At 55.1% G+C, this 23,406-nt stretch overlaps 13 protein-coding genes across 13 annotated transcripts; 5 read left to right on the top strand and 8 right to left on the bottom strand.

The window, feature by feature from the left end:
- Window positions 1–77: 77 nt before the first annotated feature.
- Window positions 78–1,208, top strand: EI97DRAFT_368611 (BEM46 family protein-like protein; the record flags this gene model as incomplete). The annotated part of the gene is made up of 4 exons (XM_033795141.1): window positions 78–181; window positions 255–764; window positions 813–938; window positions 1,058–1,208. The coding sequence occupies 4 exons, from the start codon at window positions 78–80 to the stop codon at window positions 1,206–1,208; spliced, it is 891 nt and encodes a 296-aa protein (XP_033658553.1).
- A 533-nt stretch (window positions 1,209–1,741) lies between these two features.
- Window positions 1,742–3,118, bottom strand: EI97DRAFT_438423 (uncharacterized protein; the record flags this gene model as incomplete). Its single annotated transcript, XM_033799493.1, has 3 exons — window positions 1,742–2,352; window positions 2,612–2,816; window positions 3,005–3,118. The coding sequence occupies 3 exons, from the start codon at window positions 3,116–3,118 to the stop codon at window positions 1,742–1,744; spliced, it is 930 nt and encodes a 309-aa protein (XP_033658552.1).
- An 823-nt stretch (window positions 3,119–3,941) lies between these two features.
- EI97DRAFT_447115 (uncharacterized protein) lies at window positions 3,942–6,135 on the top strand (the record flags this gene model as incomplete). Its single annotated transcript, XM_033800074.1, has 3 exons — window positions 3,942–4,866; window positions 4,923–5,503; window positions 5,557–6,135. 3 exons carry the CDS (start codon window positions 3,942–3,944, stop codon window positions 6,133–6,135), a joined length of 2,085 nt encoding a protein of 694 aa, XP_033658551.1.
- A 1,518-nt stretch (window positions 6,136–7,653) lies between these two features.
- Window positions 7,654–8,219, bottom strand: EI97DRAFT_18183 (uncharacterized protein). The gene has a single exon (XM_033793518.1). The coding sequence runs from the start codon at window positions 8,049–8,051 to the stop codon at window positions 7,746–7,748; it is 306 nt and encodes a 101-aa protein (XP_033658550.1). The 5' UTR covers window positions 8,052–8,219; the 3' UTR covers window positions 7,654–7,745.
- Window positions 8,220–8,386: 167 nt separating this feature from the next.
- EI97DRAFT_409455 (uncharacterized protein) lies at window positions 8,387–10,036 on the bottom strand (the record flags this gene model as incomplete). The annotated part of the gene is made up of 4 exons (XM_033796668.1): window positions 9,446–10,036; window positions 9,338–9,392; window positions 8,953–9,280; window positions 8,387–8,877 (listed from the first exon to the last, which is right to left on the bottom strand). The coding sequence occupies exons 1-4, from the start codon at window positions 9,673–9,675 to the stop codon at window positions 8,387–8,389; spliced, it is 1,104 nt and encodes a 367-aa protein (XP_033658549.1). The 5' UTR covers window positions 9,676–10,036.
- Window positions 10,037–10,374: 338 nt separating this feature from the next.
- On the top strand, window positions 10,375–11,406 carry EI97DRAFT_18117 (kinase-like protein). The gene has a single exon (XM_033793512.1). It carries the CDS (start codon window positions 10,458–10,460, stop codon window positions 11,205–11,207), a length of 750 nt encoding a protein of 249 aa, XP_033658548.1. The 5' UTR covers window positions 10,375–10,457; the 3' UTR covers window positions 11,208–11,406.
- On the bottom strand, window positions 11,406–14,424 carry EI97DRAFT_18025 (uncharacterized protein). The gene is made up of 4 exons (XM_033793502.1): window positions 13,922–14,424; window positions 13,640–13,827; window positions 13,348–13,586; window positions 11,406–13,294 (listed from the first exon to the last, which is right to left on the bottom strand). Exons 1-4 carry the CDS (start codon window positions 14,175–14,177, stop codon window positions 11,605–11,607), a joined length of 2,373 nt encoding a protein of 790 aa, XP_033658547.1. The 5' UTR covers window positions 14,178–14,424; the 3' UTR covers window positions 11,406–11,604.
- A 247-nt stretch (window positions 14,425–14,671) lies between these two features.
- On the bottom strand, window positions 14,672–15,434 carry EI97DRAFT_438418 (meiotic nuclear division protein 1; the record flags this gene model as incomplete). The annotated part of the gene is made up of 3 exons (XM_033799492.1): window positions 14,672–14,964; window positions 15,011–15,377; window positions 15,432–15,434. The coding sequence occupies 3 exons, from the start codon at window positions 15,432–15,434 to the stop codon at window positions 14,672–14,674; spliced, it is 663 nt and encodes a 220-aa protein (XP_033658546.1).
- Window positions 15,435–15,442: 8 nt separating this feature from the next.
- Window positions 15,443–16,448, bottom strand: EI97DRAFT_472183 (uncharacterized protein; the record flags this gene model as incomplete). The annotated part of the gene is made up of 2 exons (XM_033801844.1): window positions 15,443–16,293; window positions 16,343–16,448. The coding sequence occupies 2 exons, from the start codon at window positions 16,446–16,448 to the stop codon at window positions 15,731–15,733; spliced, it is 669 nt and encodes a 222-aa protein (XP_033658545.1). The 3' UTR covers window positions 15,443–15,730.
- Window positions 16,449–16,706: 258 nt separating this feature from the next.
- EI97DRAFT_429095 (WD40 repeat-like protein) lies at window positions 16,707–18,319 on the top strand. Its single transcript, XM_033797362.1, has one exon. It carries the CDS (start codon window positions 16,752–16,754, stop codon window positions 18,171–18,173), a length of 1,422 nt encoding a protein of 473 aa, XP_033658544.1. The 5' UTR covers window positions 16,707–16,751; the 3' UTR covers window positions 18,174–18,319.
- A 276-nt stretch (window positions 18,320–18,595) lies between these two features.
- Window positions 18,596–20,491, bottom strand: EI97DRAFT_18124 (uncharacterized protein). Its single transcript, XM_033793513.1, has 2 exons — window positions 19,691–20,491; window positions 18,596–19,621 (listed from the first exon to the last, which is right to left on the bottom strand). The coding sequence occupies exons 1-2, from the start codon at window positions 20,311–20,313 to the stop codon at window positions 18,787–18,789; spliced, it is 1,458 nt and encodes a 485-aa protein (XP_033658543.1). The 5' UTR covers window positions 20,314–20,491; the 3' UTR covers window positions 18,596–18,786.
- A 191-nt stretch (window positions 20,492–20,682) lies between these two features.
- Window positions 20,683–21,907, top strand: EI97DRAFT_366958 (uncharacterized protein; the record flags this gene model as incomplete). The annotated part of the gene is made up of 4 exons (XM_033795061.1): window positions 20,683–21,170; window positions 21,223–21,331; window positions 21,380–21,630; window positions 21,682–21,907. 4 exons carry the CDS (start codon window positions 20,683–20,685, stop codon window positions 21,905–21,907), a joined length of 1,074 nt encoding a protein of 357 aa, XP_033658542.1.
- A 101-nt stretch (window positions 21,908–22,008) lies between these two features.
- On the bottom strand, window positions 22,009–23,378 carry EI97DRAFT_17891 (autophagy protein-like protein 5). Its single transcript, XM_033793488.1, has 4 exons — window positions 23,067–23,378; window positions 22,670–23,014; window positions 22,359–22,626; window positions 22,009–22,304 (listed from the first exon to the last, which is right to left on the bottom strand). Exons 1-4 carry the CDS (start codon window positions 23,187–23,189, stop codon window positions 22,111–22,113), a joined length of 930 nt encoding a protein of 309 aa, XP_033658541.1. The 5' UTR covers window positions 23,190–23,378; the 3' UTR covers window positions 22,009–22,110.
- Between the last annotated feature and the right edge of the window lie 28 nt (window positions 23,379–23,406).

Raw genomic sequence — 23,406 nt, 5'->3', positions numbered from 1 at the left:
CTCCATCGAGTCCCCGTTCTATCCATTTCTTGCACTCGTATCGTCGTAGCTGGAAGGTATACCCGAACCATCCCATCATGGGGTCTGCTCTCGACTCGTTCATCTCTTATCTGCGCATACCACTACTAGCATCATCGGGAATTGCAGCTGTTCTCAGTTGTGCTCTCTACTTCAAGCAAAAGTGAGCCTATTTCCTATCCGCGTTGCATCTGTATTCGTCCCCTCGTTATCGTGTCTTGCTGATAGGGGTTCAGCGAAATCATCTATCCTAGGCATTTCCCGCCGGATGCTCGCACCAATGTCCCCCGACCCTCGCAATTCGGGATAACTGACTATGAGGAGCTCATGATACCGACCGCGGATGGCGAATCGCTGAGCGCCTTCTACCTCCGAGCGAACAAGCAGCACGCGCGCAATGTCACCATTCTTATGTTTCATGGCAACGCCGGTAACATAGGGCATCGGCTACCAATAGCCAAAGTACTGGTGGATGACATTGGGTGCAACGTTCTTCTGTTGCAATATCGCGGATACGGACACTCGACAGGCTCGCCGAACGAGAAGGGCATTATGATAGATGCACAGACCGGCCTCGATTACGTTAGAGGAAGGTCGGAGCTACGAGGGAGCCGCATCGTTCTGTACGGGCAGAGCCTTGGAGGGGCAGTGGCGATTGCGCTCGCGGCCCGGAACCTGAAACATGGCGACATATCTGGCATCATCTTGGAAAACACCTTCACATCCATGCGGAAGCTCATTCCTTCGTGAGTATGGAGTGCGCCACACCCGATATGTTGCTGACTTGAGACGAGAGCGCTCCCTCCGGCTCGATTCCTCGCACCCCTCTGCCACGAGATCTGGCCATCAGAAGAGATACTACCTCGCATCACTGGCATTCCCATGCTCTTCCTCAGTGGCCTCCAGGATGAGATCGTACCGTACGTTGCTCCCGGGTTTTTCCATGTTGACTATGCACGGGAGAAGCGCAAAGCAGAGCCGATGATATGACGTGGCTTTCCCGGGCTCCTAGTTTGAGAAGGGTACTGACTGAGGGCAGGGCTTCACACATGGCTCAACTCTTCAAGCTATGCCGGTCGCAGCCAAAGATTTTGAGAGAGTTCCCTAATGGTACGCATAACGACACCGTTGCCGAGCCAGGGTATTTTGTCTACATTGACTCGTTCATTGCCGAGCATGTGGCGCGCTGAGTTTTCTCGGACAAGTCTACTAGGGTTCGATTGCCAGACGCCGCAGAAGGCATATACCTCGTCAGGGCCACTATCAGGCACAGGAACCAGCTGGCCGTCACCGCACGAGAGCTACAGTGATGTTAGAGTTTCGACTGTTCAAGTTGGACCCGGGTCACGTGGTATCTCCGTATCGGCGCATCCGCCTTCGAAGTCGCCGTTGTCGCGACCGAGGGGCAGAAGCTACTGGGCGCCTGAGGGCGGGGCTGTGTCATAGAGGCTTTTTCAGTCGAGAGGGTTTGCGAAGTAGCGATGCCCCTTTGCCGATGTCCAGTCGCACAATGTACCACGTACACAGTTCGAAGACGGGAAGCCGAAGAGATGGCGATGATGTGCAGCCTACGAAGGCCAAGAAGCCAGATCAACACTGGGCATGATGGAGTATGCTATTATTATTGCTGTCGTATGAGGGACATACACGTTGGTCAACCCTGCATGGTTCTCATCAAGGGATCTGCGGGAGATGGATTCATGTGGCGATTTGGTGTGGCGATCTAGGTGTGGCGCGAGCAGACACCGCCACAGGGGAAGGCGGGTCGAGATTGGTCGAGAACGCGAGAGGGGGCAGAGCGTGGCACGGCTGGGCCCGCGAAACCGCGGTTCCCCGGGGCAAAGGCACAACCGACAAAAATCACGTCATGGAACGAATCTTTGTTTCTCCACGCATCCACCGACGTCAGCGTCTGCATCACAAGCTCGACAAGATTTGGGGTTCCATCTGCTACTACAGTATGTTCAGGGCGGTGGAGTCTGGGCCACGACAGAGTGCTGCTAGACCCTGAATTGGGCCCTGCCAATGTTAGGGTCCTCCCGGGCAAGGGGAACAGCAGGGCACCATAGGGCGTTGGGGCGACTACGTCAGTGAGCGCGGACCGAAATGCTTGTTCTGAATCATGAATGGGAAAAGCGAGGCCCTGGCGACGGCAAAGCCACAGACTGGCATCCAATTTTCCCAATTTGCCCATGCCCTTGCCGATCGAGAAGCTGAAAGCCACGCTGGACCCTGAGATTCCCGGCAACCCTCCATTGCTTCCCATCCGGGTAATGCGGTTGCCCATCCGATCTACACGGTGCGTTTGGCTTGCATCACACACGCGTAGTACAACTGTGGTAGACACAGTCAACGGTGGCAACCGTCTCTGCCAGCAAACTGCCCATACGGCTGCCCATAACTCGGCCAAGTTCAGCCGCCCGAGATCCAACTCGCCGACGCAACAATAGTTTGTTATGTAGTGCACATGCTAAAAGTAACATTGTGGCGTCGGACTGGCATCTTGCCTGCCGGCCCTCTTTCCTAGGCCCAACAGCCAGCACTACTGTGGTTTATTACTTCACTCGACGGCCGGTAAATGCGCCCTCCTCACCTTCCGCGGGGCTTTGAGAAGCCCCAAACAGGCGCCTCGCTCCGCTTGCCCCCCAGTGGCCGCTATCGTCGTCACCGAATTCCTCGCTGACCCTGCTCTCTCCCTCCCATGGACGCTTGTCTTGCGCTCTTTCGCATTTTGATTGGCCGTTGTATACATAGTAGGGTTGCTCAGGAACGGGGCCCCTTGGGGTAATTCTCCAGGACTAGGACATTTCAGGTACCATGCGAAAAAAAAAAAAGAAGTACCTAGGTACACTGCGGAAACGCGCCTAGTCAGATGACTAGCCCCACGCTCTGCAAGACCTTGTCTTCCTACTCCATCTGCCTTGGAAAATGCCTGCCATGACGGCATCCTTCACTAGTAGAAAGGGCGTCCTTTCATCTTGCCTACTTGTAATATGAAGCCCCTTTCGGTGGGTGGATAACGATATCCTACCAGTACTGCTCTCCGCCACACCTGGCCCTCGGGCCTTGTCCGATCAGCTGTGCAGATTTCCGCATCCATTTCTTCCCTGTGTGCCACAGTACATACTCGCCACACCAAGGATACTGTGGTACTGTGGCAGATAGCTACGCAGTCTATCTGGGGATCAAGTCGCCTCCGGTGGTGCCGGCTTGCTGGTTCGGTATACCTCCAACGCAGCCTCGACACAAGCCACACCCCGTCGCTGACCTTGGACCCAATCACACTCCGTTCAAAGTCTCGAGACGGAGGCAATTGAGGCAGAGCCCGGTCGTACTGTGTGGTACATCGCGTGTGGCGATCCCGCTGGACACTGGGGAAAGGAGAAGCTCCATTGGGAACCCTTGTCTCGCTTTACGCAGCAACAAGTACAAGGCCTAATCAAGCAGAGTATCGTGCTCAGGCTACGGACTACTCCGTTGTCGATTTTTGTTGTTGTTGCGCTGCTCCTTGCCCTGGCGCCCCCCAAGCATCCACTTCGCTCGCCTGACTGGCCACCTGCCCTTGGACTTCATATTTGGTCTCGGTGCAAGCGAGCACGTTTCGTCTAGGTCCATCTCAATCCTCGAAGCTGGTCAATCTTCCCTCATCCGGCCCACATCCTGAGAGACTTCTTTTTTTAACCGTCGACTGTCCATCGTCCCGTCCGTCTCATTGGCATACACCCCATCTCGAAGGAGATTCTCCTTCCTCGACACAGCCTACTGTCTCCTTCGGGAGGCTCAGTATCTGACTTGCCACTGCCATAGGGAACAGTAGGTGATATAGGGCTTAGGTACGTTACCACTCCACTCTGCGCCTCAGGCCAACTCCATTACCGCACGTTCGCTACCTAGTCGCTCACTTCAAATAAACATGGACTGACATGGCATTCGTTTGGGTACAGCAGTGGATTGCGCTCCCCATTGTCCTCGAGGATCAAATGGGGGACGCACCTTCTGGCCTGCCGGCCTCGGCCCCACCGTCTCAGGATGAAAGCACAGCAGGCGGTCTTGTACGCGACAATCCCCAGAGCTCTGCTGCGTACAAGTACAAGACTGCACCAACTGCCAGCCCCTTCCAGCCCGGGTCCCAGCTGGGTGCTCTACCTCAGCCATCCAACCGCTCCCATATTCCTTCACCTGCACATCTCGCAGGACCCCACCACCATGCGCAGGAGCACCATGGCGCGAACCCTTTGAGCATGGCCTCCATGGCGGATGCACTCCCAGAGTATCCTTCCATTGACCCTGCCCGTCATCAACTGGTTCAGCAGCAGTCCGCTCAAGTACCCCAGCAACCCCTCTCCGGCGCGTCGACGCCCGCAGTCGTCTATCAGCTTCAGCAGAACCTGCAGATTGCAGGTGGCCCTCACGCTGCGGGGCCGTATCCTCCTCAACAGCCTGCCTATGCGCCGGCTCCGTATGGGCAGACGTTCGCTCCTTCCCACGGCACCCAACCCCACTACGGCTCCTTCCCTCCGAACCAGCGCCTTCCACCTGCATCGAACACCCCCCACGGCTCATACCCGACCTTCCAACAATCCTCCCCCTACATCTACTACCCCTCTCCCTATGCGGCCCAGCCCCAGCTGCCCCAGACCTTTCATGCTCAGCCTGCCCAGCATCCGGCTTTGTACGCTGGCAGGCAGCTGAGCTCCTCCAATGTGCCCATGCCCAGTCTGGGTCATACCATGGTGCCGCCTCAGATGGACGGTGGCTTCGCCCACGGAGCCCGTTTCGCGCCGGGTGCGATGCCAGGAGGGCAAACACCCGGTACGGCCGTGCTTAGTGGGACTCTCGGTGCTCCAGGTGAGTTGAATCGACCAGCCTAGCAAACCTCTGCACATGTTCTGACCGAGTGACAGGTTTGAGCCAACCAGGTCCTGCCACTTCTGTGCCTCGTGGCCCTCCTCGGAAGCCAAAGCAGTCCGGACATGCTCTGTGGGTTGGCAACCTTCCTCCGGGCACGACTGTCACGGCACTGAAGGACCACTTCTCGCGAGACGCAACAAAGGATATCGAGAGTCTCTTCCTCATCTCCAAGAGCAACTGCGCATTCGTCAACTACCGGACCGAGGCCGCCTGTACCGCGGCGATGCATAGGTTCCACGATTCTCGCTTCAACGGAGTACGCTTGGTTTGCAGACTGCGTCGGAGTTCGGCTCCAGCTTCGGGTATACCAACAGGACCTTCGGCCATGGTCGGAAGTCCGACCGCCAATCCACCTCCTCCCAAGTCCCCGCAGAATGTGGACGGTGTCGAGGAACAAGAGGGACCTGAGTCCCCCACTCGGCCAACCGATGAGCACGCTCGGCAAGCGTCTAGCGCCAAGGAAAGATACTTTATTGTCAAGAGTCTCACATTGCAGGATCTGGAGTCAAGCGTACGAACGGGCATCTGGGCAACTCAATCTCACAACGAAGACGCGCTCAATAAAGCCTACCATGTAAGACAGAATGGCCGAAATGCCAACACACATCTCATGCTCACAGACTATAGACCGCTGAAAATGTCTACTTGATCTTCTCGGCGAATAAGTCGGGCGAATACTTCGGTTACGCGCGAATGGCTTCGCCAATCCTCGAGGATGCAACATCTCTGCTTGAATTCCCGCCCAAGAAGGACGTCGCCGAAGCGGATGACGTCCCCAAGTCGATCCCAACACCCGCTACGGAATTCGCGCCCAAGGGCAGAATCATCGACGACTCGGCTAGGGGAACAATATTCTGGGAAGCGGAGTTATCCGAGTCGGAAGGGGAAGGAGGAGACGTCGTTAAGCAGGATTCACACGCCGAGGTTGATCCCTCTGGAGTGGCACAAGGCTGGGGAAAGCCATTCAAGGTTGAGTGGATCTCGACGAACCGACTACCGTTTTACCGCACACGCGGGCTTCGCAATCCTTGGAATGCTAACAGGGAAGTCAAGATTGCGAGGGATGGAACAGAACTGGAGACCAGCGTGGGTGAGCGCCTTGTCCAGATGTTCCATCGCCTAGGGCCTTCGAGCGCTTCAGTGCCCTTGGGTGGGCCTATCTTGCCGCCTCCTTCAGTCGGCGCGCCGCAGATGCGACCCTACTGACTTCCGGTTTTTTCCATGTCCCTCCGGCGGGCCTTTGTCCGAACTTCATTCACCTCCTGAACCGTTTCCTTTGTACCAGACACATCAACTGGCAGGGCCAATCTTTTTTGTTCGGTGGACGATGACGACGACGTTCGACGAAGCAACGATTCGACGGAGCACTCGATGTTGGATAGAGGATGCATAGCGAGCATTTTCCATGTTGCCGGCTTTCCTTTTCCCTTTTCTTTGCAGTCAATTGCGTTCCCTCAGATGTTGTGCGGCTTCAGATGATCTTTGCGTTTGCAACGCATAATATAATCGCATGCCTAAAAAAAGTCATCCAGGATAAGAGCAATCCCTTACGGGGGCAGATCTCACGAAGGGGCCACAGTTGTCGCCTGGACACGGAGTTGTTCCGTCGAAGCACTGCCATGTTCCCGAACTGCTGGCCTTCTCGTGGACACTGAATTTTGAAGACAATCTCAGAAGCCGACCAATTTTGCACCTACGGTTCTGTTCTCGAAGGAGCCCCGATGAATGCAACGTTTTTGTTTGCGGGCTTCCCCCGATCAAAAAGTTCCCTTCTCTAGACGACATCTCATTTAGCACCTTGCTGATCTGGTAATGTACGAAAGCCATACCGCTATGAACCAATCCAAAGGCCAACCAGAGACGCTGCCAGGCATATCCGGGCATTTCAGCGCGGAGAGACAGATGGAGAAAATCTTTTGTTCACAAACCTTAGGATCCCTAACGCCGATGGATGGCGTGATCACAGAACGGGTCCATTTCCCATGGAAGTGGGGTGTGCCAGTGCATAGTGGCCACGCAACGGATTGTCTCCAACTTGCAAGCTTTCGCGGCGGGAAGCGCCAACAGGGCTGCCGTCTAGTGGAGATGACTAGGGTTGATAGTTTGAGGTTCGGGGCCGCGGCGCCGGCGCCTGCAATGACGTGGACACCGCCAATGATTCGAGTAGTGGCAGATTGCGTGTACCGGGTACACGAATTATGATTCCTGGATATGGGCGCAACCCACACTCACCTGCTACCTGCACATTCACAGCGGAATCGGGGCCCGTCATGACCTCTTCAAGGGCGGGAAATGCTGCAGGCACCTCCAGTTCCCTCGCCAACCGTCCGACATTTGCGGGCTGTAAGTGTGGGGACGGGTCCGACTTGTTGTGTGTCTGGTCTGTTTGCTCATCAGCCGACGAGTCTGGAACCTTGGATGTGGATCCATGGATGGTGGTTGTTGTTGTCGCACAGCCCACATGCAATTTCGGAATTTCCGTGGGCCGAGAAGACGGGACATTTGAAATTTTCCCATGAGGGCCCGTGCGATGGTTGGGCAAAAAGCGAACCTGGCTGTGGCGGTGCTTGTGCCTCTGCGGTGTACCGGTATGCCACCACCCGATGATGTGATAAATGTAGGTAGAAACATCGGCTACATCACGTTCTAGTGTATTAGTTCAGGTGCGAATAGATCCGTAGCATTGTAAAGGCGTTTGTTAATTATGCAGACAACATCTTTATATGGTTCACTCTCGTCACATACCATTCCATCTCATTTCCATTTATTTCATCGCACTCCCTTGCCAGAATTTCATAATGTATCCGAAGAAAAATCTATTCTCCACGCCAGTTTTTCGTAGCGCCACAAAACGCTTTCAATCGAACAAGAAAAACAAAAGCAAAATCGGTGAGAACAACCAGAGAGAAACTAAGCAAAACGCCTCCACGGGCGCAGATCTCTCTGCGTGTTGCAAATGTACCGTCTCCCCAGCGACTCATCTGCCATCCAAATAAACGTCTCTCAAAGCCAGTTCTCAATGGTCTCGTTCCAGAAGCGTCTATTCCAATGGCCGTGCACAGCAATACTTTACAATACCCCCCAACGGATATAGAGCCAACGGAGTACGGTACATGAGGCATCAACGTAAGTGTGGATTATGCCCCAGGGCAATCAAAGCAGGTAATGGACTGTCCAAACCAAAGGCTCGGCGGTGTTGGCCAAAACACAAAGCAGAACCAATCCCTCCCAGCCTCCCCACCTTCCATCCAATCCTTGGGAGGCCAGTTGCTGCCCTCCCCAAATCCGGACGAGACCCAACGGCCTTCCGCCTCCAGCCGAAGTCTCTGCATATTCAAACCATGCTTCCGTCCGCTCCCCAAAATCTCGGCGCGCAGGGTGTCGGTGTCGGTGTCAGTGGTCTAGGTGTCAGCAAGTCAACATTAATCGTCCCCCTCCCTCGTTTTGCCGCCAGGCCTCATATCTCGTCAGCGTCATACTCGGCCTGGTTCGCCAACGTCTTGGGCGCATCCTTGCGGATGGGAATCTTGATGCCTTGGGAGGCAAATGCCTTGCTGAGCGGCGTGCTCTCGATCACGCCAGGGAACTTCTTGGCGGAGAAGACCTGGAAGGGCTCGGAGAAGCACGTCGCCAAAACGGGAGCGCGGCCCTTGTTGAGCACGTGACCGTTATTCTGGCCGCTGCCGACATCGATGAAATTCATCTTCAGCCGGAAGGTGCCCTCGGTCCGCACCGACAGATCCTGCAGCACGAACCAGAGTCCGAGTTGTTTCTTGGTGTCGTTGAGCTTGGAGGCGTTCACCGTCAGGCTTCCAATCAGGTTGCGAGTATACATGCCTGTCGCGGACGGCGGGGGCGCAACGACGGGCACGGGGGACATGGGTACGAGAGACGTTCCGTATTGTCCTTGGGGGGCGTAGGTATTAGGGTACGATGCCGCAGGCGAACCTTGATAACCAGTTGCGGCTGGAGCAGGTTGATAGGCTTGGGCGGGCACTGCACTTGGCGGATAGTAGGTCGCACCCATCTGGGGTTGTGGCTGGCCATAGGCCGGAGCCTGCGGGGGCATCATAGGACGGCCGTAGCTATCATAAGTCGGTGCGCCGTACATTTGCTGTCGGTCTGGCGGTGCGGGGTACGCGGTGGTAGGGCTCTGGCTGATTGAAAGGTGGGTGCTACCGCTGGTTGCATGACGGACCAGGTTGACTTCCTCCTTTCCGTTGGCAGCAAACAGATCCACACTGAGGACGAAATAGGAGCTGTCTATGTCGTGGTAATTGACCTCTTTGTTGGCCTTGTTATCCCAAACCACTAACCTTATACAAGGGGGAGGAGTGATCGGTCGGCGATCCTACAAAGGAGTGTCAGCTAACACTAAAGCAAAGCAGCGGAAGGCTTGCCTACATACCTTATCACCGAATCCGCACATACGGGCCCGTATGGGCTGCTGTTCGACAATGAGGCTATCATACGTCAGTGCTGCGATCCCTTTGGCGAGGCACCATCTGTGACGCACCTGTACGTGTAGTCGCCCTTACGACCTTTATAAGGGACAAGGGGGTCTGGGTTCGCGGGGGCTTGCTGGGTGGGTACATGTTGGTAGGGGACCATGGGATTGTAGGTGTCGTCGTTGGGCCTAGCGGATATGGGGGGTAAGCTTCCGTCGGAATTAGGAATGGGTGGTTGGGGAGCAGCCACAGGGTACTGGCCGTTTGGGCGAGGATAGGGATGCATGTGCGCGGCCATGATGTCGTCGCGCGCGGGAGCTACGGTAGCGTCGGTGGGAAGTCGGTGCGGTATATGCGGAGTAATCTAAAGTGCTAAGGAGTGGAGTTGGGCAATCGTGGAATGCTGAGACGCGTCGAGAAGCGAAAATGCGTGCTAGTGGTGCTGATCGGATTAATGTGCCATTATCTCTTTGTTTGGTTGTCGGTCAAAGGAGTTCAGGGGGATTCGGGGTACTGGGTGGACAGGAGGGCGGCTCAACGTGCGCGGAAGGGTCTGCAAACGTCACGAAATGGATGGCGTGGCAAGGAGCAAGCGCAAAGGATGAAGGCGTGGGAGGCGATATGGTGATGGCGGGGGTGGTGTTGATCTGATGTTGTTGTGAGGCGGGAAGATGGGAGATTGGCGCCAAACGCTTGGACTGTGGGGACAGCGGGCCGTACAAAGCTTAGCGTAAACGGTGCCGGAACCGATCGAGCAAGGGAGGAAAGGGAGATTCTTGGCGGGCCAGCTCAAGTCAACTCACCCTTTATCAAATTTGGATTTTCTTTTTGCCTTGTTGCTTTGCACAGGGAGCACTTTGCCCATTATACAACACATGACGCCAATACTAGCCCTTCTAAAGATTCCACGCTAACACCACCTAATATGCGGCTCGAGCTTGCTCAACAATATCCATCTCAACCTTCTGCCCTTCTCCCGTGAACATCTTGGCCTTGCGAATTCCAAGAATCAATACGCCTCTTAAGACTTGTCTCCCTACCCTCAGCAAGCGACAGCTAATTGCTTTCCGCCAAGCTGTCATGTCAGACGAAGTTCAATACCCTACAGGCTTCGGCCTAGCGGACATAGTGTCGTGGGGTATTATAGGCATGGTATGCCTCCACAAATCCTCCCAGACCGTCGTAAAGTCCCCGCATGACGAGAAAAACAATGACTTCATCACCACTGAGAAGAAGATATACGAGCGAGTCGAACACTCTGGTGGACACCCTGGCCTTCTCCGTTACTACGGTCCGTACGATGAATTTTGCATCCGCCTTGAATACGCGCCTCACGGCCAACTGCACTCGTTCCTGTTAAAGAACGCAAGCATGAGTACTAGCCAACGTCTTCGCTGGATCGTACAAATCACTGAAGCGCTGAGCTTCGTGCATCGAGTAGGAGTCGTTCATGGAGATCTGACCTGCAGCAATGTTTTACTGGACGCAGATATGAACGCGAAACTGGCTGACTTCTCCGGCTCCTCTCTAGATGGCTCACCTCTGCTTGTTGTTGTCACGCCCAGCCACGCATATCCTGGGGAGAAGAATTCAACCAAAGCGCATCTATTCGCGCTTGGGTCATTGATATACCAGATCATGACTGGCTTTGCGCCGTACAATGATCTATCCGAAGAAGAAACTGAGTCTAAATATCTGAAGGGCGAGTTTCCAGCTACGAAGTCTCTTGGAGAAGTCGGAAACATTATCAGCAAATGCTGGCGATGCGATTATAATACTGCTGACGTTGTTGCGAGAGATCTAAGAGTTATGGATTTTCAAACAACTTGATCATCTCCGGCGCCACAAAGACGATCCTCAGCCTTGCCACTGCACTCTGCAATGACTGTGTGAAGATATAATACTATCTTCTACCCTTCCTGCGTGCTTCAGCACAGTAGTGTGGAACGACTCTGGGAACGGCCAGGAACCATGCCAATCGGTGCTCGCTAATAGCGGACTTGAGAGGTATATTTCCTCTTTGAATGCTACAACACGCCTTCCTATGCACATCCCGTATATACATAGCAGAAGACAAATGTCACACCACATCCGACATGGCCGGCTACCCTATCCGCAGCATCCGGCCTGCAAATCCCAGATCTGCATGCGCAACCTATCTATCGAATCTGGCTGCACATCCCCCGGAAGAGGCAGACAGTTCAGTCGCACACATTCCGCCCTTTCATCAGCCAAAGTGAAACAGCGTCTGCTTTTTGTTCTTGTTGCCCTTCTTCTTTCCACCCGCTCCAGCTTCATCTGCTGCAGCAGCTGCTGTGCTGCTGCTAGCTCCTCCTCCTCCGGATCCGGCCGTCCATGCATTCGTGATAGGCACGTTTCTCCCGCTGTGGTCGCGTCGGAGCCCCGCTCCCGTGTATCCCGGACTGAATATCGTAGTTGTAGGCTTTGCCGCCGCCGGCAGCGCTGGAAACGCCTCTGCAAGGTTGGCTGGTGGCTTTGCTTGCTGATTCAGCGCCGCCGACGAACTGGCTCGGGATGGTTGTGGCGATGGGCGTGCCGCGCTGGAGGAGCTCGCCCAAGCTACCTGGCCCGGTTTCGCTCCGATCCTAGACGACGATGAAGACGACGGCGCTCCTAGAGGCGGGAATACGCTGGTCGACGCTGTGCTCCAACTGGCTTGCCGGTTGACAGCAGAGCGCGACGACTGTGCCGTCGAGCTCTTGAGCTTCAGCACCCGAGACCCGCCATGGGCTCCCGGACCACTGCCCAACGACAAGCCTGCTGCTGCTCCAGGCAACGAGGGGTAGTCCTCATTGATAGCCTTCCAGTCGCTCCACGCTTTGAGCAGATCCGTACGCTTGGTCGTCACTTCGAAGATCTCCGCCAGTTCCTTGATCAACTTGCCCAGCTCGGTTGGGTTGGTATCGAACAGGGTGAAGAAGTGGTCAATGAGCTGGGAAGCCGACACCTTGGACGTGCGATAGGCCGTGATTTGCGCCCGGAATTCGCCCAGTTTCGACTGGTCGTTGCGCAGCAGGTTGGATGCTCGCTCGATGACTGCATTGTGGCGCAGAAGGCGAGCCTGCTCCTGCGGGGTGCGGGGTGCGGCGGCGGCTGGCTGTGTTTCTCCACCACCATCGCCTGAGGCGGTAGCAGCTGCTGCTCGTGGTCGAGATGCTGTAACTGTGGCTGGTGTTGCTGTGCTGGAGGGCGGCCTTGCTGCAAAGGCTTCGGATGGAGTAGGGGCCGCTGCAGATGTCAGCTGGCCACCGAAAACTCTGCCGACGCCCGGTTGCGAGCTTTGGATGGCCATCTGGCGCTGGAAGGCCAGCTCTGCCCTACTCAGGGGCTGCGCGGACGAAACAGGAAGCGGCTCAGCGTTAGGGTCACGTACTCTGCCTCGCCCTCCTTCCCTTCCACGACCGCGCCTAGACCCAGTTTCTTGCTCGCGCGTCTGGCGGAGCTGGAAACCAGACATGTCTACCCTGCGAGCATCTCGTAGTGCGTCTTTGGACAGGCCGCCGGGATGCACTTCGAGCTGATGTGCTTTCAGATCAATCTCAGAGTCGAAGACGACAAACTTCTTCTCGAGGCACTCGCGATCGGGACAGAGAAAATGGTCCTTTCGGAAGTGCACCTCCAAGGCATCGTAGTCGACATAATATTGCTGTTGCCGTCCCTCGTTACGACGATCGCAGATATGGCACCGCTCATGCTTGTCTCTGCAGTGGGTGTAGAGCTCATCATCGCCGTAGAACCGTATCCGGCAGAAACCGCACTCCGGATGTCCCTTAAACCCGCTTTGATCGACCGCTCCTGGATTGTCGTCTCCAAACTTTTTGTGCTTTGCCAATTCTGCCGGCGTGAATAATTCATGCTCATGCGTGAAGACTTTCTTGTTCCGTGTGCAAAGATCGCTAAAGATCCCCCATCAGTTTCCGCAGTCTTAAAACTGGGAATTCATACATACCACATCTTCTTGTGATGCACCGTCTGGACATGACGATAAAGATCGGGCCACCCCAAACAGGCCACATCACACTCGCTATCCGGACAGTTATACCTGAGCAAAAGTTCCGTATCCACCACAATATCTTGTGTTTCTACATGGATTCCCAAGCTTTCGAACGTCTTAAAGAAATCTTTTTCTGTGAACTCTTCGTAGTTCTTTGTGTGATTATCCGTGAAAATGACATAGTCCGACTCCGTCTAGACTGCAAGTCAGCGTGACTTACAAGAAAACGTGTGGAGGTCCAGCTTACTCTGCAGTGAGCGCATGTCTTGACTTTGTACAGTGCACGCAACCGTAATGCACATATATGGCAAGTGCGGTGATTGCAAGGAGTAACAGCTGTATGTTGTATCGGAGAGGCGCAAATAAAGCAAACTTCGGCATCGGTATCTTCAGCATCGAGGGGCGCGGTCGCAGGTGCGGAGCCTGATTGAGCATCTACCGGAAGTGCGTTGGTCAACTCTAAGCTCACGCAATTTCCGCCTGTCTTCGGACACGTCTCGAGGAAAAGAGAACCGCTGAAAGGACTCACCAGTAGCAGCTGGCGCTTTCCCCAAGCTCTTCTCAGACACCCTCGCTCCTCCACGATTGCCCCCATCCTCTCTGTTTCCTCTTCCCTGACCACGGTTCCCTCCTCTTCCTCGGCCGCGTGGCGTGAAGCTATGCCCATCGCCGTATGTTCGTCCTGGTCCTCCACGACCACGGCCACCACTCCTTCCACCTCTGGGACTCGCTGGGTCGGGTGGCTCTTGCGCTGCCGCATTGTCTGTGCCTGCGACGGCGGCCATGCTAGTGGTGGGGTTTGCTGAGATATTTGAAGGCGACTTGGTGGTTGTGGAGGAGAGACGTCGATGGCAGAGAGTTATCTATGCTGCGGCCGGCGGAATCAATGAGCAATTGTCAGATAATTACATGCGGTTGTAAGGCGAACGGTCTTGGTTGGAGTGGTGGGGGGAAGAGCTTCGGAATTATATGAGCCATGACGCTTTGGAAGCGAGCCTCAGCCACCGGTCAAGCCACGCACGAGCCACAGTCGTGCATCTATTTGACAGGCACCCTCCAAAAGATAGAGCGAAGAGTCATCGTTCGAAATGAGTCAGGATGATTCTCGCACGTTCAGCTGCGCAACTAATTCGGAAACCCAGGCTGCAGAGTGTTGTCATGACTCCCGGAGATGAAACCCAACTCATCAGTGACAAGAGCTCTGTCCTGAGAGAGCAATGCCAGTGCTCTCCCTGTTTCCGTACTACCAGCAATGATTCTTCCAGATTCTCATCTGTAATCACAGCTCACGTAATCCACCCTCCTCTTCATCAAACTCATCCCCATAGCACTCACGCATGATATTCGCCATCTGTTCTCTATCGCCACCCATCTGTTCCTTGAGCCAGCCCTCCATGCTGAGGATGTGATCAGTATACTTCTCAGCATCGTCTCTGAACTTCCGAGTCTCCAAGCTCTTCCTTTCCATCTCGACTGGGTCATGTTCACTGTAGGCCGCGAGCTCTTTACGCAAAACCTCAAGCTCCTTGGTCAGCTCGGCATGGCGGGTTATGAGAGTTTTACGATCGCCGCCTGGACATGTGAATTGGGGCGGAGGGGTAAAGTCACGGAGTCGTACCAGTACCAGCGGGAAACTCGCTGTCCTCCTCACGGGCAGCCCCAGCCTCATCCACCTTGGCCTGAAGGTCCGCCGCGATAGCAGATGCCTTGTTATACTCATCCTGGGCTTTCTCAAGCGCAGCCTCTCTTGCCTTCTTTTCATCGCTCGGAAAGCTCCAGTACCAGTTGCCGCTCCCAATCTTCTCGACTCTGATCTTGTTGTCGTCGGAGAGCGCCTGCAGATAGTCCTTGACCTGCAGACCATTGATGGAGGCAACGGACGGTAGAGCCTTCTCTAGGTCCTTGATGCTGTGTGCGACCGCCGTCTTATGGAACCATGCAAGTATGAGAGCCTGTTTAGCGGCGTTGGCGGTGACTTTGGGAGCCTGTAAATTAGGAGTCAGCGCAACTAGCTCGAAGTAATTTTGAACATGACAGACCATTTCGAAGACAATGTTCACCGTGAGAGAACCAAGGTGTGCAGATGCAGCGGAGTATAGGCCCCAGCCAGGGATGCCGCTGGTCCCATTATCGTTCCTTCCTTCTTCATGATGCCAAGTCCGCACCAACGCATGCCCGGATACCTAGGTATATGCCGGTACCCAAGTACGTATTGTCCACAGAGAGGGATGGCAGAAATGGCAGAGGGGAGCAACTACAATCCTTATACCGCATTCATTTATCAGGCATGCGCACCCCAGAAAGTGAGGCAAGCATGGTGCCTTTGGGACTACGAGCCTCAGTCCACTGAAGACGACCTCGAGGATCCGTCGCTCGATTCTGGCTCCTCATTCATCCATTCCTCTTCCTCATCCGCGGCATCCCACAGTTCATATTCCCTGTCACTGCGTGCCTCGCTTGGCCTCTCATTCTGCGCTCTTATCCTCTGCCGAACGATATCATCCGCTTCTGCCTCTTCTTCGCCCTCCTCCATCCCCTCCGTAAAAACAAAGTCTCCCGTTTCTCCCAGAATCTCTTTCGTCGTCTCCTCTATGAGTATACCGAGCGCAATAAGCGCCGTCTCGTCCATGCTCTTCCACACCTTCTGGTTGACACGTCTTTGGCTCCTCGCATAAAAGTTCGAGATATATGCATGCAATGCAGTCAACAGCTCGCCGCTCGGTAAACCCTGGTCTTCGGGGAGGTTCGCATGTGCAAAGTAGTGGTCGGATTCGTCGTATCTGACTGGTGCCTTGCGGGCTTTGTAGAGAATCTCATCCGGACGCAGAGGCTGCACCTTGGTTTTGGGTTTGACGGTGCTGGGGCGATTGGGATAAATGACACCGTCATCGGTTACTCTGCCTACCGAAAGGGTTAGAAAAGCCTAGCCTGGACCCAGGAACATGCCTACCCGCTATGGCATCGTATACATTTGGCCTGCGCTTAGCAGGACGCTCGGTTTGCGGTCCCTCATCGTGCAGAGAAGTCTCTGACAGCCGTCGCCTGAAGTTCCGCATGGTTCGAATCACGCGATATTCTCATCGTGGGGTCCAATAGGCTTTTGTTCGCGAGGTTATCAGTCGGTGAAGGTGAACCTCAAAGACCAAAAAGAATGGAAGTGAACCGCCCCGTTCCCAAGGTGAAAGTGAAGCGGAGAGAACGGGAGTCCGTGCCCTAGTGACTATCTCAGCGAACTGAGCCGCATCTAGATGGTCATAGCTTCCCGATCTCCCGATCTCCGCCCAGCCCAACCATCTGGACGTCATCTCATCCAAGTCAGTGGTCCATCAAACACCAACGCTCAAAGCATGTAGTCGCATATGAGCACTGCACACCTGCTCGCCCGCTCCGTCGGCATAGTTTCTCCCGACCATGTTCTCCGCAACACCACAACGCGCCTCATTTACGCGCTTCAACCCACGCCCATAACTTTCAGTTACAGGGCATCATCCAAAGACGAGCCAAACGAGACCATTCCTGCCCACATATCCGGCGTCAATGCTCTCACCATTGACAAATTCGAAGGCCGCTACCTTCTTTCCGGCGGCGCCGACTCCTCCATCGCAATCTGGGATCTCGAAAACCCCATCTCATCCGTGACATCCCAAGATGCAACACCAAACAATCGATACCTTCCCCTCTCCTCCGTGCGCAAAACCTCCGAAGAGCACAAACTCGGCATCACGCAAATCTGCTTTTACCCTTTCGACTCCCTCGCCTTCCTAACCTCCTCGTACGACCACACCGTCAAAATCTACTCGTCCGAGACGCTCCAACCCTCGGCCTCCTTCGACCTCGACTCCGTCGTCTACAACATCGCCCTCTCCCCCATCGCAGACCACCTCCTCGTCGCATGCGCCACGCAGCACCAAGCCGTCCGCCTCATTGACCTCCGCTCAGGCGCGAACACGCACTCCCTCCCGGGCCACGCAGGCGCCGTCCTCGCAACAGCATGGAGCCCCACCCGCGACCACGTCCTCGCCAGCGGCGCTACAGACGGCAGCGTCCGCTTCTGGGACATCCGGCGCAGTTCGGCCGAACTCGGCGTCCTCGACCTGGAAGACACGGTGGGGATTCTAGGACGCCACTCCTCGTCTTCTTCTTCCTTCCAGCATAGCGCTCGCCCCCAGGCAAAAGCCCACCGCGGCGCCGTGAACGGCCTCCTCTGGACCGAAGACGCACACTACCTGATCACCTGCGGGCACGACTCGCGCATCCGCGTCTGGGACACTGACACGGGCGCCAACACGCTCGTCAATTTCGGCCCCATGGTGCGCAATGCTTCGGGTTTGGCGCCTTGTATACCCGTCTTGCCGCCCGCGAGGTTCATGCCCGCTGGAGGGGAGGTCATTTTTTTCCCGAATGGGGGAGGCGAGATATTGGGGTTTGAGCTTTTTGAGGGGAGGTTGGTGAGGAGGTTGAGGAGGATGGCGGGTGGGGAGAGGGATGCGGGCGCTGCTGCTGTGGCAGGGGCTTCGTCGTCGAAGACGCCGAGGAGAAATGTTGCTGATCGGGTGACGGCGCTGGCTTGGCGCGCGCACGATGTAGAAATGTATTCTTCGCATGCGGATGGCAGCATTGCGGTGTGGAAGCCGAGGACGGAAGAAGATGCCGAGGCGGACGAGGAGGAGGAGCAAGAGAGGGCGGAGAGGGATGAGGAGGGGAGGAAGAGGAAGAGAGATGTGCTCGAGGATATCTATTTGGATTTAACGAGGAAGAAGGTTACGTTTGGGGGTGTTTGAGGGAGGTTCGGTGATGGCACGGCTTTGAAGTCATTGAATTCGTTGGATCGTTTTGAGTACATGTGTTTGCATTAAAGCTGGAGTAATGCTGCGATACCCGTTTGGCAGTGCTCATTATATCATTCCGTACATCATGGTCACCTACATCATACACTGCGCACATGTGCTGATCAATCCTCTCGTCGAGCGGGTTCAACCGCTTGCTCCCACGTTCCTGTGATGGCGGGTACCCTGACTATAGACGTGATCATGCCACCCATCCCTCGGCTACGATGAGCTGCTTCAGCGTCGGCCTTGTTAGACAGAGTCGGCAACTACGGCCAGGGCGATGGCGCTACCGTGGACAGTCATATATCAGGGTCCCCGAGGCATCTTGACCTTCGTGACCTGCGTAGTCACGGCGACTCTCCCCCGTCCCCCTACCCCCTCCCACCCTCCCGGAGCAACTCTTCCATCCCAACGCCTTCTTTGTCTGCCAGCGACGCCCTCGGCGCTAAAGCTCGACGGTGCGGCATACAGCAGGCGCAATATCAAAACCCGCACAGGACTCTTCAATCCACTGAAAGTAGTACAATCAACCATAAGCCCAAAAAGCTCCACTTCCCCACACTCTTCAACCAGGCTCGCTCCCAAAGAAAGGCAACCTCGCAGGCACGAACTCGTGCTGCTCATCAGTCCCCTTAGCCATGCCTTGGCCCTGCGTCTGAACTGGTTCGTCTCGGTGCAGCTGCACCTCCCTGATACTCAGCGGTCTGTTCGGCGTAGGCGCAAAGCTGGAGAAGTCGCTGTCGTCGACGTGGAAGGAACTGCTCTCTGGTGCCGTCTGAGGCGGCTCTTCGAAGGTTGGGAAGGGGATGGCAGGAGAAGAGATGGGAAGTGTTTCGTTCGACTCCTGATGTGATGGATGGACGGAGATGGGTTCCGGAGGCTCACTGATGATTCTGGTAGACGATGTGGGGCGGGGGATGACGACGTTGGGCATTGGGGCGGATGAGGAAGCGGGTTCCTCTGCAGTTTCAGAGGCTAGACCGCGCTGGAGAGCGAGTTGCTTTGCAGATTGCCGCTTGCGTTCGATTTCGCGTTCTTCTTCTAGACGCAGTCGCTCTTCTTCCTCCTTGAGATCGGATAGAGTGGGTGCATCTATGTCCATAGCAGACATGGCCGGAAGGTTCTCCGTGCTTCTCCGCCCGTGCGAGTCTAACCGAACCGATGAAGCCGATCGTATTGAGAGGTGAGAATCCGAGTGCCTCTTATTCTTGTCAGAAGGGCGCGACTTTCCACTGCTCGCATCATCGTTCCCCTGCCCCGTCGTACGGCGCTCCAATGCAAACGCAAACTCGTCATCCAACGGCACCGCATCATCAATCTCGTCCTCGCTCGGGAAAATATCCCCCCGCGAACTGAGCGAGTCCGTGGTATGCCCGGAAGCATTCGTATGACTCCTTTGCCTGGTTTGCCCCTTCGCCTCCCTTCCCTGCTGCTCCCCCTCCTCCTCAATCTCTTCAATCAACGGTTGCCGCTCTTCATGGTCCAAACTCCTCCTCCCCTGCCCAGGATGCTCCACCAAATCCGCCGCAGAGGGCTTATACCGCAATCCCTTACTTCCAATCCGGAACGGCAATCTCCCCAGAAACCCAAAGTACGACGAACTTGGTATAATCGTCGGATCCGGACCGCCATCATGCGGCTGCACCGCGCTCTTTCTTCTCCCCGCCACCACATTCCCGAACCTCCCATCGCGATTCCTCGTCCCGTAACTCATTGCCCTCTGCCTTCCCGGCTGCGACACCACAGACCCGTAATTACTCGACCCTCCTCCCCCTCCAATGAACCGGTCAAAGCTCTCGTTCCCCCACCCAAGCAACCCATCATTCTCATCCTCTTCCCAATCGTCGTAGAAATCGAAGCTCATTTCCGCCCGGCCTCGAGACCGCGCCCGGTTGCGGCGCCGGTCGTCCCGCGAGGCGACACAGGGTGCCATGCAAGTGTTGACGCATTGTGTGGTGGACGACAGACACGGGTTTATGTATTCCTGAGTGAAGGTCCAGAGGTGCTCTTGCGTCGATTCGTTGGCATGCTCGATGTTGTCCGCTATGTGCTGGATTGTGCGGTTCCAGCGTGGGTCCCCGCGGCGATACATGATGATGACGGCAGCTGCGTTGTGATTGGCAAGGCTCACTCTTCACTCTGGATTAGACAGCTGGGCAATCGAGCGGGAGCGGCGGCGGCGAGAGCGCGCTGCAGACTGTAAGCGCATTGAGGTCAGCAGGCGAAGGAATGTCGGTGGTGGATTGTTCAAGGGAGGGTGAAATGCGGAGAGGCTGGGAGCAAGCTGTCCAGGTGGTTCCAGGTGTCGGTTCGGATGGCTGCACGTGCGGGGCCGGCACATCCCTGCAACGATGCCGCGCTAGCGAACCTTTTTCGGACTTCAATGGTTTCACAGTGAGAGAGACCTTCAGCAAATCGCCTCTCCATTCAGTATACGGAGTACTCCATTTCATCAATCGCCATGCGCTACATCCGGTTCCTGAAAACTCCACTGGTAGTCCAAGAAAAGTGCAACCCCTCGAAATCGCACATTTATGCCCTCATCACAATAACATCCGACTTGGGAGATTCCTTTCTTCCTCACGATGTCACACTCTCGGCAGAACTGCTTAGCTGCAGCTCCTCCCATGAAGAACTAGTTGTATGGAGAACAGTCCAATGGACCGGTGGCATGCGCAGCCTTCCCATCATCCTCCCACTAAGTCGCACCAAGCCGGCATGGCCTCTTAGAGTGCGTGTGGGCATGGAAGCGAAATCCGAAAGAGACGATTTTGTGAAGCTTTATGATGCGGAGCTCAGGGGAGTTGTATCTGCTTGGAGTGCGCCTCTCGATCTAGCCAAGGGGGAAGAGGAGGCTGCCAAGTTGGTAGAAAGGCGGATCGCTGCTTGTACAGGGGAGGTCTTCCGTATCTGGGAAGAGACGGGAGAGAGCATTGCTCGGCATTTATGGTATTTAGAATCCATTTCAATAGAAAGCTCCCTTATTGAACATGTGCTGTAGGGATGCAGGAGTGACTATGTCATGCCATATCCGCGATATTCTTGAGAAGGTCAACCTTGCCAGGAAGAGCGCCCTCCGAGTGATGGAGCTAGGCACGGGCTGCGGCGTCGTAAGTCCGTCACAATGAACCCCTATGGTTACGCTGACCATATTGTAGGTCGCCATTTCAATCGCTCAATGCATGGCGAAGGCCGAAGTCATATTAACGGATCTACCCGAGGTCGAAGAGATCGTATCCAGGAATATAAGCCAAACTCTGCCCAAAGCTGGTTCTGGCTTGACGTTCTGGCAATTGGATTGGGACGGGGACCTGCCTCAAAACCTTGTTGTACACGGACAGGCGGGTACTCCGCATCCGGCGCTAGATCTCATTGTTGCAGCTGACTGTACATACAATCCTGATAGCAGGTCAGTGCTCTCTTTACCCCTGACGACAATATTTGTTCTGACTCCTCCAAGCCCTGCTTTGGTCAAGACTCTGGACTCACTCGCCAAATGCTCGCCCGCTGTAACTATCCTAATCGCAATGAAGAAACGACACTCTAGTGAGGAGGTCTTCTTCGACCTGATGCGTAAATCTGGATTCGCCCTGATGGATACTACAAGCATACCGTTGCCAGGAGACGAAGAGAGTGGCGAAGAGACAGTCTATGTGAACCACTTCCGATACGGGAAGGACGCCTGACTTAGTACTGAGAGAGCTCATCCAGAAGCCGTGGACCAACTATCCTAAGATATACGTCCGAGCACCTGGTATTCCGCCTATAGTATGAGTCGTCCAAGTCACATGGGTCCTCAGAACCTAAGAGAGACTTGCGAACAACCTATAGACCGTGCGGTATCAGTATACAAATCTTGAACGATCAAAAAATCGCATACCCGGATAAGCTAGGCCATCATTACCACAGCAATATGGAGCCAGCCATCCAGGTACGCAGCCGTTCGCAACAGATCTTCGACATTGGCGCTTAGCGGAAGTATGCCTCCATGCAATATGGGTTGGGCAAGTGTGGGAATCCGTCTACTCGGAAAAAGGCTAGGTATCATGGTGTTCAAAGCTGTACCCAGTGTTTGTGGTGAGCCTGCGAATTTTCGATTAGCCTATGTGCCTCGGAACATATCAAAAGCCGGCTTACGGGAAGAGAGGATCGGGGGGACCGGGGCTTGTAAGACGCGCAAAGATCCCGGCGTTGGCTCTTCTTCTGTAGTATCGAACGGTGCATGCGGAAGGTACAGCTTGATAGGTATATTCCGAAGGTTGATTCCTTGGGGGTTGAGAAGCTTCTGATTGATTGGATTGAAGACGGAAAAGTTATGTTCTTTGACGGACTCCCAAAGCTTGGTCGAGTCGTCTTTATTGAGCGACATGATGGTCTTTCCTGTTCCATTACGGACATAGTCGGCCTGGGAAGTCAGCACAGTAGGCTTCGAGGATGTGTCAACCCACCTCTTTCACACTGTTGATGTACAAATCATGCAGATGCTTGCCTGCAGCATCAAGCTTGACCAGATGCTCTACCGGGTATCCCGAGAAATGTATTGTTAGTTTCCAAGGGAGGTTTCCCTTATTGGCGGACTCCTCATCGTTTCCGTCCCCTTCGCCGGAGTACGCTTCACTCCCAGAATACAAGTCATACAGGAGCCCAAGCGGATAATGCCATTTCAGCGGAACATTTTCGTAGGAGAGCCAGGCTTCCCGGGGCTCGACGTCAGGATATATCAGGCTGTTAGAGAAGAAACTGTGAAGCTTTGGGATGAGCAGGCCCAGGTATAACAATCGAGGAAATTGGATCTGCACAGGTTAATACCAATAGGGGCGGTGACAGTATAAATGCCTTGCTCACCAGGTACGGTTCGCTATCGTCATATGTTCTGCAGTCGTGCTTGTCCAGCCGTATTTCCAGCGGAACCGAGCCATAGAAGACGGCCTGCCGCAGTCTGCTGGCGACATCCCGGGAGCTGGCCATGGAGGTTGGACCGGAGATGGATGGATCTGGCGAACGAGTTGGGTTTGGCGGGCGCGAATCATGGATGTGCCGAGTCGTGGTTAAGGCTGGGTGTGCAAGCTTGGGCCGGACCCTGAATCCGATGCGGGGAAGCTGCAGCCGAGTCCGTTTAAGCTTAAATAAGTGGGCCCGCCCTTTGAGAGCGAGTAAGGACTTCCATCAGCCCTCCTGTAGTCCC

The sequence above is a fragment of the Westerdykella ornata genome (assembly GCF_010094085.1).
Source record: "Westerdykella ornata strain CBS 379.55 unplaced genomic scaffold EI97scaffold_1, whole genome shotgun sequence".
Taxonomy (NCBI): Eukaryota; Fungi; Ascomycota; class Dothideomycetes; order Pleosporales; family Sporormiaceae; genus Westerdykella; species Westerdykella ornata.
Note: the sequence above shows the minus strand (reverse complement) of the source record. Positions and strands in the feature narration are given on the sequence as shown.